Source organism: Onychostruthus taczanowskii, unplaced genomic scaffold, assembly GCF_017590055.1.
Source record: "Onychostruthus taczanowskii isolate IOZ18803 unplaced genomic scaffold, ASM1759005v1 scaffold33, whole genome shotgun sequence".
In the NCBI taxonomy this organism is placed as follows: domain Eukaryota; kingdom Metazoa; phylum Chordata; class Aves; order Passeriformes; family Passeridae; genus Onychostruthus; species Onychostruthus taczanowskii.
In genome coordinates, this window is record NW_024500683.1 from 2475965 (window position 1) to 2494442 (window position 18478).

Here is an 18478-nt window from a genome sequence, read left to right on the forward strand (position 1 = left end):
AGCTTGCTATCTACAGGTTTTGCAGGGATTTAAAGGCTGAGTTTGCTTTCTACTGATTGTAACATTACTGGAAACACATTGAAGTAATGAAGAACTGAAGGACTTATAAACAGATTCCCAGAGTGTCCATGCTTTGAAAATGATCATCTACACAGACCAAGCTAAATAGACATCCTAACTGTAGCTAACCAACCCTATTCCCAAAAATCTGGAAAAATATATAAACCTGAAATATTTACTGTATGATCCTTAAATATTTATAAGACTTATTTATGAGACTTATTATTAATTCAGTAATAATGATTTGTTCATAAGAATAAAAGGTTCCTCTTACAAAAAAAGCCCTCATTAAACAAGAAATTTCCATTTCAAATGGAAATCCATTCAAAACTAGGATTTTAATTTTATGTATCATTATTATTACAGTTATCTACATTACTGATGGCACAATTGCAAGCAAAAGGTGATAGAATACTATTATTGCATTTACAATCAATCAGAATTAATAACTATAAGCAGTAAGATGTAGAAAGAATATTTTATTTAAGGCATATAAAGATACAATTTTAGAAATTTTTAATTTATTTTTTTTTCTCCTGAATTTATAAAATTGTATACACATTCTGACTAGTCAGAGATGCTCAGAATTGTGTCTGGTTTAAACTCTTAATTTTTTCCTTTTATCTTACACCAGATATACATACATTATCATATTAAATCTATAAGGTCATACTTGCTCATTTTCAACACTGTATTCACCGGATAGACAAGGATCAAAATCTACTATAAAGTTACAGTCTACAGGATCATATTGATTATATTGAGGTATATGGACACATATACCTTTCTCATTACTTTTTACTGTTGTGTTGCACCACTAGTATTTTCTTTCATTATCCTCTTTCTTCTTAAGGTGCACTGCATAAAAAAAAATCTCAGATTTCAATTGTTATAACTTGCTTAATTTACTTGTTCTTTCAATATATATCTGCAGTTGAAACTAATTAACTAAAATTATCTTCCTTTACACACAACCTTGAATCGCATCTCTTTACTTACAGATATTTAGGTCATAGATTAATCATATTTGACAAAAAGTGAATAAAAATATTTCTATATTGTTGTATTTTCTGAAACCAGTGCTTATTATAAAAGTGCAATAAAATCATTTCAGCCAATATCTAAATACTAACTCAAAGTATACTTCTGGACAAACACACAAAAAGAAAAATAATTTCAAAATTTTGTATTCTGTCTTTGTAGTGAGATTGACCCAAGTCTGGTAGGAAGACGTTCCTCTTCAATATTGACAGCACTGTATCCCATCTGGAAAAGCAGCTTTTATCACAATGGAGTTCAACAGTGATCTCCCACACCTCAGATAGTAACTGAGCCAGTAGGATACACAACATTTTTGGGAGAACCACTGGAAGGCTCTCCTGCTTTTGCTCCTCAGCTTTATATCATCAACTAAATTGGACTAAACAGAATGTGAGATCATGAGTGTCAAAATTATAAAAATAGTACATTGAAGGAAATGAAAAATTTAACCCTAATTTGGTAGCTTTGGTTTTTCTTTCTCTCTGAACACTGAGCTGAAAAAAAATCATCATAGTGTTAGTGTTCTCTCTAAAGGATTCTTTAAAATTCTGAAATTCATTTGTCCAAAGCTGTAAGTCACAGAATTATTCCCTAACAGAATTTAAGGAGATTTTGTGTAAACCTATAATGTGTATAGTTACAACAAGCCAGCAAGTAACAAAAATGACATGAAATATCTTTGAGTTTTTCACTGTTCACCCTGCAAGTCAAAAGACACATGAATATGCCAAGCTGTAAGGACTAAGTTCCCTCTTGCCTGAACAGAGGGCATTGGATCAGATGACCTCCAGAGGCTCCCTCCAACCTCAATTTTTCTGAGATGCTATGGCACAACATCTCCTTCTGTCCAGATAAATGGGCACATAAATAATAACTCCTCAGGTGATTCAAATACCTTGAATCATTAGCAGATTTCAAAGGTCAAAAAATTGGGTTGCCCTGTACTTCCTGTATTAGGCTATGTAGTAGGATGCACATTTGTGGTATGCATGTATATTCACCTATGAAAAATCTGTACAATATATGCTTATACATACATATACTCTACACATATATATATGACACACATGACATTAGGCAAGCGGAGGTGGAATAAAGCTTCTCCTGAAATGCCTAATTGATCTTTACAATTTTTTTTTTTAATGCAAGTTTTTGGAGTGGAAGGAATTATTACACTCAAAGGTATTGCTTTAGCATTCAAAATAATTCCCATATTCTCAAATCAGTTAAATTGAAACAACAATACTGAAAATACAAGAGTAAAAATAAGATTACATGGCAAGAAATAACACTGTGGTGGATTAAAAGTTCGGGGCTTCTAGGCCCTGTTATACTAAATGGAATTTCCACTATTTTTTATGTCAGACATCCACAGATTGCTGTTACCCAGCCTGCATGACAACAGCAAGAACAGACGTGAAGGATTCAGGAGCCCTTTATCACAGCTAAAGAGAGAGGGTTGCAGTAGCAATAGATTTTCTTGGTCACAAAGTGTAGAATGACAGGACAAGTCACAGTTTAAGGGTTTGGCAAACAGGTAAACTAAACCTGGGTAAACCACAGAGCTTTATCAAGTGGTTATTGTTTTAGTGATGATTTAAGGCTATGGTAGAAGAAAAACCCAGGTGTCTAGTGACTCTTCTACAGTCCCAGTGCTAAATGAAGAAACTCCAATCCGGTTAACTTCAGAGCATTAGCATCACCTGCTTTCTTTTTTTTTATTTTTAAATATAACAAGGAACAAATAATTTTTGCTAGCTGGACCCTATAAAAATTGTATTTCAAGCCAAACATGTTTCCTCAGCAAACTTGGCAAAGAGCAAGCTAATTTTAAGGATTTCCTTAAAAATTTTATACACTTACATTTGTTTGAAAGCAAACTAACCTCCCAGAAGCAGAGGGCATTGATCCCCACCTTACTTGAAATTCCTCAATTTCTCGCTGGTCTTTGGGTTTTTTTTTCCTGCTTGAAACAGCAGGTCTAGGGAGGCATTACTGAAAAGCAGTGCTTCTTTCACGATGCATGTAAATTCCATATCTTTTGGGAAACAAATTATGTCACAGACGGAAAATGTATCTGCTATGAATTTGCAATTTGCTATGTAACTTATGTCCTTCTGTTGTTTTTTTGGTTTTGTTCCACAGCTGTGTTAGTCAGAGCACACAGAAATTAGCCTTTTATTGGACAATTTGACCGAGGAGTTATGTTCAAGTGATGTAAAAAAAAAAAATCCTGACAATCCAGACATTTTGTTCTGACAATATTACCAACTTCTGTTAAAGCATTAGTACACAGCTGAATTGCATGGCATATGTACTCAAGTTGGTAAGGCTTAAATTAGCAAGCCATTATGTAAGCAAATTTTAAGCATAATTTAAAGGAACTAAATGACGAACTCCCTGAAAAAGCCACCTGACATACAATTAAGCAAATCTTTCCAAGTTGTCTTTCTTTCCAAGTATAAATAACTGACATTATACTAAAATGAAAACAATCTCAGTGAAAGCCAGATCAGAAATAGGACTCTCTTCTGCACTGATTACCAGCATTATTTTCTGCAACCACATACTACTAAGTTCAGTGACATAAATTCTCTTATATTTATAATGTATTTTACATCCGGATTCCCCACCAGTTGTCCCTTACATATGTAAATAGAAAAAAGAGAAAACAAACTGCTCTATTCTGCAAAACACAGGAAAATTGTGAACACATTTACTTTTACCATTTGCTCCCAATTTTTTTCATTTGAAATTTGATAAAAAATAGTAATCCAAATGAAACCTCTACAATGGTAGACTGATTGCTATAGATAATTATATGGCCTAATCTGGAACATGGATCTTCCACCTAATTTTGTCAATGTCATACATATTTCACTTAGTTCAATACACCCACAGCACCTCACAAAATACTCGAATTTTGAGCCAAAGAAACTACCTTTGCTCATTCGTTTTTGTACCCTAAAATGTATCTCCTTTTCTATAAGGAGAATGAAATGCATATCAGGTATCACAAAGGAAATACGTATTTTAATGTATTAAACCTAACCGAATACTGTAAAAAAGTTTTACAGGAATGAGGAAAGAAAAGAAGTTGTATTTTCAGTCATTTTGCTGCTTTACAAGGTTGTGGTACCATGGCAGGGAAGAACAGAGAAAGCAGTGGCAGCCACGCCATCAGGAGGACTGAGGTTGGACCCTTCCCACCCCTTACCAAACTATGGGCAAAAACTAGTTGGGCATTTTGCTGACTTCTCCACTGCCCTAAAAACCAAAATATTTCACATCACAGGGCAGAGTGAATGGAACAGATGGAAGTAACTTAAACCCACTACCATTCTGGCAATTAAAATCTCGGTGTACGGAACACAACTAAAAGGATTTGAAATGAAAGTGTAGGCCCTCTATAAGGAACTAAAACCACCTAGAATATTCTGCCAAAATAGAAGTGTGAACTTTCTCTCAAAAAAAAAAAAGAAACCTACCTGACTTCCTTCTGAAATGTTATCTCACATAAAATTGAACTAAACCCATTAAATGTGGTCTGTCTGCAACTATATGAAAGGAGAGCAAACTCAGGTCAGAAGTACAAAGAGCTAAACAATACTCAAAAAACATGAAAGAACTTCAGAAATGTGTTTGAGTATGCATTTTGACATTTTAGAACAAGAATCACTGAAATTCATGTAACTCATTAGCCACTAGAGTATGCCAGTTATTGCCAATTAATTTTGGAAGTGTAATGGAGTAATTTCTTGATCAGCCTATGCCTACTAACTCTCACTACAAGATGTTTTGGGATGTCCTTTATGATTTTAAATGAGCAGAGAACATATTATGTTCTGCTATATATATTTGAAAAATCCTTAAGAAATATTTGGCACATACGTGAAAAGATCAAGAACAGCTTCAAAGCATTACATTTTTAAAATATTCAGCTACAATCATGAACTGCAAGGACCTCTTAGGGACCTTGTACATTGCCCTACAGCCACAAGCAACTACATCATATAAATCCTTTCCTAACCTCATTAAATTTAGCCTTTAAAGTTTTATTGGGCTCTTTTTCTTTCCAGTAAGCCACATGAAATAAATTCTCAAGGCTTTAATGCTTGTAAACATCTTTTTTTAAGCAAGGAGTGTTTAGGACCAAGTTGTACACATTTGGTCTCATGTATTCACTGTCTTCTATTCTTATTATTTAAATTTTCTGCATTTCTACATATCAATTCCATACTTCCAGGTATCAACTATAATTGCTTTAGGTCTCATCCCCTTAATCTCTCCAGCCTTCTCTCACATGAGCAGTTCTCCATTTCCTCAATCACCCTCTGATTGACTTTCTTTGTGCCTGTCAGAGTTTGTATTTCTAAAAGATGGGTAATGCATGGGAAACAACACCCCTGGTGAGGTATCATCCATTCTCCAACTCTTCAGGAAACACCTTGAATCTAGGTTAACACTTGACTTTTCCTGAGCTGACACTTTGGTAATTCACACTTCAGCATCCTTTCCAAATGATGCACCCTTAACTTGAAGACACTTGATGCATGTGTTTTGTGTCAATATAATTTATTGAATTTATTGTGGTAAAATGTTCATGTGGACGCTAAGGGATAAATATGTTTTAAAAGTTTTTATGGATATGAAACTTGCCATATGTAATTAGTCAGGAATGTTGAGCTATTGAAAATAATTAAGAAATGTTGCTCATGTTGCTCTATTTTAATTATAGCAATTGTTCTAAAACATGTTATTTTTAGGTATGTATTAATATTTTGAAATGAATTAATTCTATATATTATATTAACTTTTAAAGGGAGACACAACAATGGTATTTTAAAGAAGTGATCCCCATGTTTCTCACACACTCAGGACTAGTCATTATCATTAACTTTTCAGCTGTTAAAGTGAAGTAGCTCAGCTTTATCACACCATGTAGAATTTATTTTCACACATTACTATTATGACATTTTCTTGGCACTGGAAGCCTGAAGTTCAACACCTAAACTAACCTAAACCTTTAGGAAAACCTGAACTAAGACAAGTGCACATGACAAGGATGCATTTAATTGAATTTAGGACAATCCAAACAAGTCAGACAAGTCTTCAGAGTAGCACTAATACTGACCTATTAAAAACCTACTGCAATACTCAAATGTGATAGAAATAAACTTCTCTGGGAATTGAACAGTACTAAATTTCAGGTTACAGGTATGCTAGTATTTAAATGGGGGCATAACATCACTTCATATAAGAAGCATAACTCAACAAAGAAAGCATCAAAAACTACACTGGATTGTAAATAGTTTACACTTGTTTCAGCTGAGGTGCCAGAAAAGCTAGCTAACTTCCACACTTAATACTCCAGTTAAAAACCTGGGCTACCACTTCTTGCAGAACAGCCCCAGAAGAGGTGGTAAATGCCCAGGCACTGTTCTGCTCAAGCACTGCCACACCTGATGCCACGCACAGGGTGCAGACATGAACAGGGAGCTACCCTCACCTGCTTGAGACAAGGCACAGGCAATACTGGTGAATATGCCTGTACTTGATCCTGAAAGTTCTGCAGATTTTTGAAATTATAACTATGCATTCAAAAAGGATTTGTTCCACCTTGATCACAATACTTATGTCCAATTTGTTTGCCTATATATAGTATTAAAAATGTCAATCAAAAAGCTGTTTTTACAAGAATTCCCTGAATATCTTCTGCAGCCAGAAGTGAAACAAAGCAAACAATGAAAAATCACAATTAAAATACTAAATTAGATTTCCTGAAGCTGATGAAAGGACATTGCATGCAAAAAGTCAAAACTGTTAACTAAAGATGTATTTATGAAAAAAAATTGTATTACACTTTTCTTGTCTCCTCTACTTTTTAGGCTATAAGTAATTCTCAGTTCTTAATTTCTTTTATTGTCATAATTTTGACAACAGTCTTGGGTTTCCCTATAGAGCTGTCTTCAAGGCCTGTGTTCAGCTAAACGATGTGTAGGGCCTGGGTGTCAGGATTCCTGTTTTCCCCCCTCCCCTGTGGATGATTATGAAATTTCAGTTCAGTTTTTCACATTAATATGTATCCCAGTTAACTAACAACATTATAACAATAAATTATAAAAAGCATGGATTCTAACCACTTTGTCCTCCTGTGGGAAAGCATCCAAGGAAGCAGAATAAAAAGAGAAAAGAAAAAAGAAGAGATAAAGAATAAAATAGGCAAGTATTAATAGACAGATTTCAAAGAAATGCAATTCTAATAACTCTCTATGAAAAGACAAAAACACAAAATTAAGGGGGGAAAAAAGAGTTTTAAATAAAAAGATGACATTACAGCATATGTTAAAAACATGTTTTCCCACCCTGACCCACAGAAGCATAAACAATATAAGAAACAAAACGCAAGTTACAAATGAAATGACACTCTTCCATTTCTGTGGCTTGAAATAGGGGCTGAAAAATGGTTAAAATATATATTCAATTTTTTTTTCTGAATAAAGTTAAGCTGTGTCACATGCACTCATTAATAGAATAAAGTAATACATCAAAGTAAGCTATATTTTCAGAGACTTGCTCTGATGACACCCTCTACAGGTGACACAATGCAATGCATCTCTTTTTACTAATATTAATACAGGCACATTTTCATGTAGTTTTCTTCAGCATGTGAATTTAATTTAATTGACTCACAGGTACATCCATGCTATGGAAAACCTCTAAAATAACCATGAAATGCATATTTTTTAGGGGTTATTTTTGGTTTACACGAAATTGCAGAAGGCCTATTCAGCAGATGTCCATCTTAAAGAAAGTGAAAAGGCCACAAAATAGTTCTCTTGTGAACACAATTATCTGTTATACAATCTGTGTTCACTTTTAAGTGAATTTGTGCTGATACCAAGAACACCTATAAATTTACCCTACAAAAGCCTGGCATCTTAAAGCCACACGAGAAAGTTGCCTCATCTCATGACAGAAAATGAAACTGTTCATGTAATAAACTGCAGAAGCAGTCAGAGGTTTGGAAGGGACTGACTGACCAGAGGGTACTCTTGGATAACATCTGGCTTTGTGGAAAGCTGCTGCAGCTAACCCGTGCAGATCAGAGGGAGAACCATTCGGTTCACTTACCTGAAAGCACGATGCTTAATCCAGACTAATCTGAAGTTTCATTCTTTAAATAAATTTTAAATAAATTGGCATAACACTTTTCTGTGCTAAGAAAAGTGGTTGTTTTTTTGGTTTTGTTTAAACCAAAAAATTGACTGATTTCATGTAAAAGCAATCTATAAGTGTTTATGACACGCTCTAAAAAAATAAAAATGCAATATTAAATACGGTTTCAATAAGAATTTATTAATGTGGAGTTGTACCTGAGCAAAAGGATTTCTTCTTTTATTCTATGACAAACAGGTATATTTTCTACAAGCTTTCATTCAATAGAACTGGGCACTATTATTCTTTTCCTTTAATTAATTCTGTGATTTCCAAGTACCTTGGCAATCATTAAATACATTTGCTTTACTTGTATGATTTACATTGATTTACGTGTATGATACACACATTATAATGAAGCAATGAATGAAACATTTCAGTAAAATGAAGCATGAAATGCCCAACTTAAAGTGAATAACCTGCAGCATGACAATGTCACGAGGCTTCTTCTTAAGAGTACACATCAGAAGACTTACATTGTTTGATCGCAGAGAGACACGACCTCCACACCGAGCACAGAACTTGGTCCGGCAATAAGAGCATAAATGGCCACAACCATCTGCAAACTTTGTTTTATGACAGATTCCACATGTTGGAGCATCATCCTTGTGCTCTCCCTGGTAACGGCGGGCTTCTTCCCCTATCTTTCTTACTTGCTCTTTATAGCTTTCAAATTGTTGATGCAACCTCCTGCATAGATGAGAAAAAAGTTTATATAGCACGAATAGGAGGAAAGATTACTACTCTGTAGTTCTTTCAGTTTGCAACTCCACCTAATATTCTGGGCCTGTTCACAATGCTACATGTACCTCATATCAAATACACACTGCACACAGAAGATTGCATAGGGAAATTTAAAGGGAAAAAAAAATAGACATCTTTATTCTTGAAAGTTTACTTCAAAAACTACAAGCAAATCATTTCAATTGACCAGAAATTGATCCAAATGCATATACCAAAGAAAACTGCCTACCATGTACCGAATAAAAGAAATAATTGTGTGATCAAATTTGCATCTTTTTAACCAACTTAATTCATACATCAGGTGTAATCAAAATATGTAAATCAATCTCCAGGTTCAGTGCTTTCAAAATCTAGATTACTAACACATGTAACAAACACTTCAAAACATGGTTCAAAATGACCTTACAAGAACATGACAATATCTTTTTATTTCAAATGTATATATTAACAATCTGTTGTGTTTTCTCTCGTTAAGTATGACAGACTACTTAACGCTTGCTACCCCTCATTACAGATATTTCTTCCAGCTTAGCATTCGAGGTTCCTAGGATGAAGACCAGTGTTGAAAGAAGCAGCACTTCTCCTCCAGCTGCCCCAAACAACGAACACCCTGACGCTATGCCCACCACCTGGAGAAGCATGCTGCTGCACAACAGACTCACCTCCTAATCACAGCTCAAAAAGACCTGAGACAGCCTAAGGAGGAGATTCCAGAAGGGCAAAACATGGTCTTTGCACCGTGCTATGTAGAATCCAGGCTTTTCCAGATGTTGCTTCAAATATACATCTCCATGGATAAAGTTTAAAAATCATGAACAGCTACACAGATTATGAATAGAAAGAGGCAATCTTGAGTTTGATAATTGGAAACAGTAGGTGTGTTGTCAATAGAGGTCTTGGTGATATCCTTTATCTCTGCTCTGAGCTACCTACTTCCTTAATTAGCACTGACTCACACCATTTAACCAGTGTATTCTTAGTGACACAATTCCATGTTTCTGTGGGCTTGTGTGTGTGTGTGTGTGTGGAGAACTTGTCTGGAGTTTTAAGGTGTAAATGATCTGTGTTCTTTGTATGAAATACTTTTTTGGTGGTGTGGATATTTTTACTTTAACGTGATATTCAAGCCTAAAAATAATTCAACTTAACTCACAGGAATTGTGGCAAAACACACATAATTCAGTTGGACAGGAATATTATTGCTTGTAAATTGTATTTCAACTAGCTCTCACACTAAAACCAGTAACACCACATGAGTGCATTCTAGTGAGAATGCAGCAAAAGCTAAGTAACTAAATATTCTATTCTCCCTAACTACAAACATGATGCATTATACTTAATGCTTTATGCAAATCAAAAGCTTGGCAGGAGCAGCAAGAGGGTTTGTTTTGTTTTATTTTTTACTAACCTGCTTAAAAACCTTTGCAGTATTGAGTAAGATGAAAAAGTAGGTCAAAGAATTAGGCAAAATACTGGAGAAACTTAATACTTTTTACCATATAACTGGATTACACATATAAATTAAGTTATCTTACACAGCTTCTCACTTATAATGCATAAAAAAAACAGAAGACATTCAGGAATTTTTATAATAACCAGCTTAAAGAATGCAATTAAATAATGGAGAAGTCTGTAGGTAAATTTCTTATTACATCAAATATTCTATTCAAAAATGAAACCATGGAAACTAAATTCAGTTCTCCGCCACTAAAGTAAAACCAAAGGCCCTGGCTGTTCACTAACATGGAAAGGGAAGGTAACAGCAGGCACTGCCCCTCTTCCTGTTCTTTTCCAATGAGACCATCTTCATTTGAACTTTTTTTTTATCTGAAACGAAGCTTAGGAAGAGTATTAACACAATTATGTTTCTGTCCTTCTGTGTGCACCAAGGGGTAGATGAACATGCTACAAACTGGGCAAAACTTAAGTGAGATGAGATTAAAGTTCTTTATAAATAAGTATCACTTGTTTATAGATTTGTTAATTTCTGAATCCATGTAAGACACATTGTACTATGAGGGGTTTGAAATCTTTATCTTTCATATCATACATGGCACTACTGAGGAAATGCTGACATTTTATCTACAGCAAGAACGGAACTGGAGAAAATGACTGCACATTTCACAGAGCAGAAAGAATCTTGCCCTGCTCACAGCAGGTATGGTTCAATTGGCTCTTTTTTTAACCACTTTTCCTACTTTTTTGAGGAAAAAGCTGGATCTCTGTATCTTTGGCTCTTCTATAATGGTGGCAGAAAATCCTTCTCAATGGTTTTGCCATATATAGAAGTATTTTAAGCATTAAGCAAGAACTAAAATCCACATGGTAGGTTTTGATTTGCTCCTTAACTTCCAGGCTATTGAGCACATTTTCATCAGATGCAAGGAAAATTTTAAACTATTAAATATTCCTTAATGTAGACAAGCACCTAAAGGTTAGACTAAAGACCTAATAAGAGCATATGATATAATGTCATGGCAGACCCTTGAGGCAGACACCAATTCAATGCCCTCTAACAGAAAGAGCAACCAGACCACTGTGTAAGGGAGATATATGCACACACCCATGTGATTTTCATCACGCACCCCAGCATTTATCTGGTTCTGCTAGTGAAGTGAAGGGCACTTGCAGGATTAGCTTGCTCTGAGACATTACTGCAGCACTTCACTTGTGCAGACCTCCCAACACTCTGAACAAAAGAGCTGCATCCACACAAGCTGACGTGTCTGGGGAGGGCACTGCTATTTCACACTCACAGGCACGGCACATACGAGTGAACAAAAAAAGATCCCACCACGGCAGAATCTTTGGGCACACCACATCTCCTATGACTAAACCACTCTCTTCTGCTGCTAAAATACTGGAAGAGACTGAGCAGCTTGGAGAGGGACATCAGGCTCGGGGCTCTAGTGCACCTGTGAGGGGTCAGCATCACCACCCACAGTGCACAAAAGCCAATAAACACCTTGCATGTCTACAGGGAAAGACTTAACCTGCTCACTTTTACAATATACATAGAACCCAACATATGTTCAGTTTGCTGCTGGTTTTTTCTCCAAGAAAACATGATGGCTTCCTCCTCCCTTTTTTTTCAAAGATATTTCACCAAAACCCTGCTTCAGCTGTGCTATATATGTACTGTATTTTCATTTGAATATTCTGTATTTTATTTTGACAGTGTAAATGAGTAAAAAATTACTGATAGGTAATTCTTCAAAGCTTTACTCACATCTTCATACACTTAGCAAAAGCTGTAAGCCTTGGAGAAAGCTTGTGATAAATACCTTACATAATTTAAAGCTTTCAGACAGATATAATTAGGAGGACAAACAATGAACATTGAGGCCATTTATAACACTGACTGATCAAAAAGTGTTACATAAACACAGAGAATTTATCATGTATGTTGTTGGGTTCTTTGGAGCTGGACCAAAATGTATATTTATTTTCTTATCATGTTCATTATTTAAATTACAATCGAAAGCTGTAATTTTTTAACAGACTATATTATTGCTTCTTTTGCTATTTTAAATTAATGTATTAAATTATATTTTGCTGTTTCAAACACCTACCTAAATTATTTGCACATATATGCTGAAGAGTAGAAAGTTTCAAAATAGCACATCTGCATATATATACTCTGTATGCACAGATTTTATAAAAGATTTACTAAGATTTGTGTCTCTTTCATGTAGAGTTACGTTCTAAACGACTTTAAATGTAGCATGAAATTCTATTTTGTACTTCCTTAGAAATCCAGTAGATGGCAATGCAGATCGTATTTTCACTCCCAGTTCAACTCAAATGGTTCAGTCTCAAAATTAAACACCTGATGTAATGTTATAAAAATATTATGCCCTGTCATGGGTTCACGTTAGTTGAAAAAGTGCTGCCTTCTAAGTGGCACAGCCTTAAGTAACTATCCACCAGCAGCTACTGCATGTCTGAAAAAAAGCTTAGTAAAATGCAGTACTTTGTCCTCTTCACCCACACCACACAAACACATCACCACACAGAGCTCAGACAAGTTTTTCCATAAGATAAGCAGGCGTTTTACCAACGCCTGTTCTTGGCATTCTTTTTTTACGATAAATAAATAATTTAAAATGCAAACAGCAATACTGCATATGCCCACGAAGGCAACAGCTAGAGCTAAAAACCTGTTGGTGATCTTTAAGCATCCACATTGAAGCTGTGACCTGAAAAACATCGTTCAGCTGCTCCCTAAAGCTGGAATTACCTCAGTTGCACCAGATGCCTTACTGGTGTGCCAGCACTGCAGCACCCATCTATCTCATGGAGATGCTTCCAGAGGGAGCCTGGCTTTGCCCTCAGCCCCACCAGCACCTCAGCTGGGAAAAGCTGTCAACATGTCACGGCTTTTGGGAATACACACTTTACACAGTAAAGTCAAGACAGGCCATTTCAGCAAGTTGCTGTGGATAGTTTTGTCTCAATAAAGAGAAATGAGGGGTTTATGGGGAATCTAGCATGTGTTGACAAGAAAAAACAGCTGAAGTTGAGTGGAGAAGTCTAGATATATTTATTGGTTACTTCATTAATCATCCAAAGACATATAAATCCATTATTAATATTTATATCCTCTGTACAGGTAGGACAAGTTAAGGTTGAATAGTAACAACATATCTAACTCTTTAAGCTCCCAAGTTCTTGATGTAGTAATGTTACTGTGTTAGTCTATTTGAAGTCCAGGATATTTTTAAATGTTTGGGGGTGTGCTGCTTTTTTAGCATGGCAATACTTGGTTTGGTTATTTCATAAAGATGAAATAACTTCAGGATGTACTCATATTGCAAAATACTGGACTTCTGTGAATTTGGATGTTAATATTTCTGTGTTAATGCTATTGTAGTATTTTTTAATTCAGTGTGAACTGTTGTTTTAAGAACCAAAGGCAAGCAAGACATGGTTTCTGTAAGCTATGAAACAGGTAGCAATATGATTAATCAACTGATCTTTAGAGGTAAAAAAGGTCATGCTTCTGTAAAAGAAATACAAGCATTAATCAAAGGACTTCAAATGGTAGAGTTAGCGGCTTCCATATGCACATTTTCTCCTGCACATACTGACTGCTTCTGGTCCCTTTGCTGTTTCCTACTGTCCAACTTGTCACTTTTCTGTGACTTTACCTTGCCCTAATCACATTTCCTGTAGTTCCTGCCTCTCACTCCTATGCATTTTTAATAAATATATCAAAATAGTTACTATAAACATATAGTATGTTCTATATCCAACAATAAAAACAATAAATATTCCTCAAAATTTCAGATTTTACCTGGCCTGAAGCTTTCTTCATTCTTCCCTGTTCACTCAACACACAACTACGTATCAACTCCATTTTCTCTCAACATTTTTCATCTCACCAGCAATCACCTTAATCCAGCTGGACATCAGCCCTTCCATCTCCACATGCCAAGATCTCTTCTTCCTCCCTGTTTCATGGTGCAAACACAAATCTCACCATGATTGTAACTCACAGGTCTGTCTCTCTACCTCACATTAGTCTCCTCTCCAAATGGAAGTGTTTGGAATAGATACTGACTCGTGTCAAGGGTGACCTGTACACCAAACTTCATAAATTGAAACAGAAATTTCCTTCTACCTCCAGCACAAATTACCACCCTCTCCAATGTGTTTTGCACTGGGGACCAGTAACCACTGTGCTACACACTGGAGTCAGACCTACTTAAACCTTCACCTAAACTGTTGTATAAGTTGTGGGGGTAATTTTGCAAATTAAAATCAAACCAAACAAAAAAAAAAAAAAAACCAACCAACCAAACAAACAAAAAACCACCAAAACAAAAATCACACAGGTTTAGCTGATTTCATATCTTTCCAGCTTAAACATTCAGCTATCACCAGCTCATCCCTCAATTTCTTTCCTTGCCAGAGCAAGCCTGTCAGTCTGATAGTCTAATCACAGTTCTGCAACAAATATAATTTAATATATTTTACCTCTCTCTTTGTATTCCTCCGATGAATCTGCTTTTCTACAGCATAAAACATAAATGGCTTATCTTCACCTTCAAAGACTTTGACAGCCTATTTCCATCCTGCCTATAATTTCTCATTCAGTACTGAGATGCTTCTGCTCAAGTTAAACTTTCAAGCAAGAATCACAGAACAGTTTGGGTTGGAAGGGACCTTAAAGATCACCTAGTTCCAAGCCCCCTGCCATGAGCTGGGACACATTTCACCAGACCAGACTGCTCAAAGTCCCATCCAATCTGGTCTTTGAGGACTTCCCTTTGTTGCCTCTAGCATGGGAGTATTAGGAACACCACCATTATCACATTATCCTCCTTAAAACTCTCCTTCACCTTGATGCCTGCAAACATCTGGACAAAAATTAGGTATGTCAAAACCATGTTAAAACTTTTACTTAGCAGGCTAGGCAATACAGACTCTCCTGTCTGTTCTTATTGTTCTATTATTTGCCTAATAGCTACAGTGCAGGCTGCCCCTGTGACAAAGATCACCTTTTTTTCTACACATGTGAAAACCCCCACTCAGAAGGGTTATAGTCCACAAAAAGTGCTTCCAGGCAGTGTGGTAATACCAATCTCCCAACATGATTCAGAAACACATGAAGTTAATTTTTTAAATTTTTTTTCATCATGTTATGATTCTAGTTATTTACTTTCTGCTTTCCAGCCCTCAGGCAATATACTTAGAGCTTTCCTCAGGTCCATGAGGGGCAATGCATTTTTAATGACTTAGTATTTTCCTATAGGTCTGTGACACCAGTCCAAGAGAAGCAAAACCACGAAAAATTTTATTATGAGAATCATGATAAAATTCAGACTTGGCCAAGACAAAGGTTTCATTTACAGACCTAACACAGGAACTTAGACTTGGCCTTCATCACTGGAAAGTTGTTCACATGTAGCAGATACCGTTTCCCTCTACACAAGTTGTCTTAATTCCAATTCCTTCCTATAATCTATTATCAAACACATACTACCTGGCAGCATCCTCACAAGCCTGTCCAGGCTGTTGCAAAGACATCCCACACCTTGTCTAGAAAGTGTCCCTGTTCATCACATCAGAGAAGAGACACACCAGCAAAGTGGTGTGGGCTGCAGTTTATTCCCAGGGCTCTTATCTGGTGCCTTTTCACCAGCAGGAACAGTCATTTTCAAGTTAACATTTTACTTAGGCCAGGTTTTCTGCAAGCATATAAATGAGCTCATTAAATAACTTGTATAAAATGCAATTTTTCATCTTCCTGGAAGATTTCCTAATGTAGATTATTGGAAAACTTTATTTTCATATACTTCTATTTGTTGGTGGTTTTTTAAAATAACTACAGCCCACAAGCAGACTTTTTCCTTACACAACTGAAGAACTGTGAGTCAAAAATGTGCAATATCTACAATAAGGAATTTACATTCCAGCTTCCCACATTTCCTCCCAAATGACCGATATCCTTTCTGAGGTAAAAATGAGAAACCAGAGAACAAGGCAAACAACACATAATAGTACTAAAAAAAGGCATACCTGAGGAATTCAGAAGGAAACTCTGCATGTCTTGTATTAAAAAGCATTTACATGTTGAGCTATTCTTAGTACTGAAGGAATCAGTGCCTTCTGCTCAAACTCAGCTGGCAAAGTGACATTTTGACTGGAGCCAGTAGAAGGGTGGTGACTACACCTCACAATGTGTCAGTGCCTCTTCCTTTGGTCTTCACCAGTATGGCCATTCTAACACACCTCTTACCTCTGTGGGCAACCTCACCAGTATCAGTTATCCCATGAAACCACCACAGCTCTTCCTGTTTAATTTCTTCACCACTCAGCTCTCCCAAGGCAGATAGCACAACAGGAGAGCAGCTGGTTTGCTCTGAGAAATTGTCATCAGTTGCAAGTGAGAAAGTTCAAAAAGTTTCAGAAATTCATACAGAGCTGTTAGCAGCCTGGACTTACCAAATGTAACACCTAAGAAGTTATAGAAATGTCACTAGTTACAGTCCCACTCTTACTACAGCATTAAAACACACATTCAAGCCAAGCATCGTCTACCTAATAAACACAGTGCTTATGACCTATAAGCATATTCAGCTTTTTAAAGACTGCTGAAACTACTCATGCAACAAAACTGCAGAGCTAAATGGCTGTATTACTTTATTTGCCATTATTCAATACTATATGCAATACTTGTTGCAGAAAAAACAGCCATAACGACCAAGGGACAGCAATACCCCTGCATGCAAACACACGGTCAGTCACTCCAGGAAACTCAGTGGGGTCAGACGCGACTGAAAGAAAGAAAATCTGACTCCACACAGTTGCATTAATGTTTATGGATTTACAAAAAAGCAGAATAAGAAACTGAGGAAGATGATTTGACTGCAGTTTGACAATCTCTTGCACTTCTACTGTCAAACTCAGGCATTTTAAGAAACAAAGCTCTAGCATAGTACAAGATACTAATATTGCTTCGATGTGACTTTATCAGGAATAGGTATCTCCTAGAAAAAAAGGCTAGAAAAAAAAGCAAAATCAAAATAACATGATTTTCTACAAAGATTGTTTTAAAACCGAATTTGATTTGCTTAAAAACTGAATTTCAGTTCCCAAAAATTTGTCAGCTTAAGTCTCCATAAGATCCTCTGTAAAAAAGGCCTGAGAAATTTTCTCCTGTCTACCCACATTATCAGATTGATGCCTTAAGTTTTAGCTTTCATACTTTTCAGATTCTATACTGCCTCAGTGTGTGACTCTGAACTTCCTGTAAAGTGTTAGCAAGTTCTCTTCACAGGGTAGTTAGACAAAGCAATCGTTTTCCAGACTGAGAACCAAGAACATCTTTGCAGCTTTGGGGTCAAGAAGTGTAAACAACAGCAAATTGAGCAGAGCAAAGCAGGAGGATGGGACTTCATAACCTGAGGCTGTAATTGTACAATTGACCCCAATATGTAAATGGACCAAAACTTATAAAAGTGTGAAAACTCGTGACCAGGTGTCCATCTTGTGTCCATCTTGGGTCCTTCCTGGGTAGAGCCCTGGCTGGGCTCTCGTGCTCCCCAAGGTGTATCCTTTGAAGGCCTTTCAATAAATACCTATTTTATTCCTTTAACTCTGTCTAGCCTCTGCTCCAGGTAGGCTCTTTAGTCATCAAGACCACAACAAGGAGAGCATCTTCCAGCATCTCTTCAATTCACAACACTCTTACAATTTAACCCCTACTAAACTGGAAAGTAATCTCAAAATTCGTCTCTTCTCAGCCATTTCAGAAACAAAGATCTATTCACCAATAATATTTTATATATATATGTAATATATATATATATGTAGTTATTTTGCTTGATTTTTTTTCATAAAGTAGTTTTATACAAGGCTTACTTAAATTATGAAATCAGGGCTTACTCTAACATGAAGAGAAGACAGA

The 18478-nt window shown here is 36.1% G+C and overlaps 1 protein-coding gene across 1 annotated transcript in view; it reads right to left on the reverse strand.

The window, feature by feature from the left end:
• RIMS1 (regulating synaptic membrane exocytosis 1) overlaps positions 1 to 18478 on the reverse strand; it is a 305714-nt gene that overhangs the window by 180903 nt on the left and 106333 nt on the right. The window contains exons 8-9 of the mRNA XM_041410580.1: positions 8796 to 9009; positions 7242 to 7253 (exon numbers count right to left, since the gene is read on the reverse strand). Coding sequence (XP_041266514.1) covers positions 7242 to 7253; positions 8796 to 9009 — 226 coding nt within the window. The remainder of the gene's footprint in view (positions 1 to 7241; positions 7254 to 8795; positions 9010 to 18478) is intronic.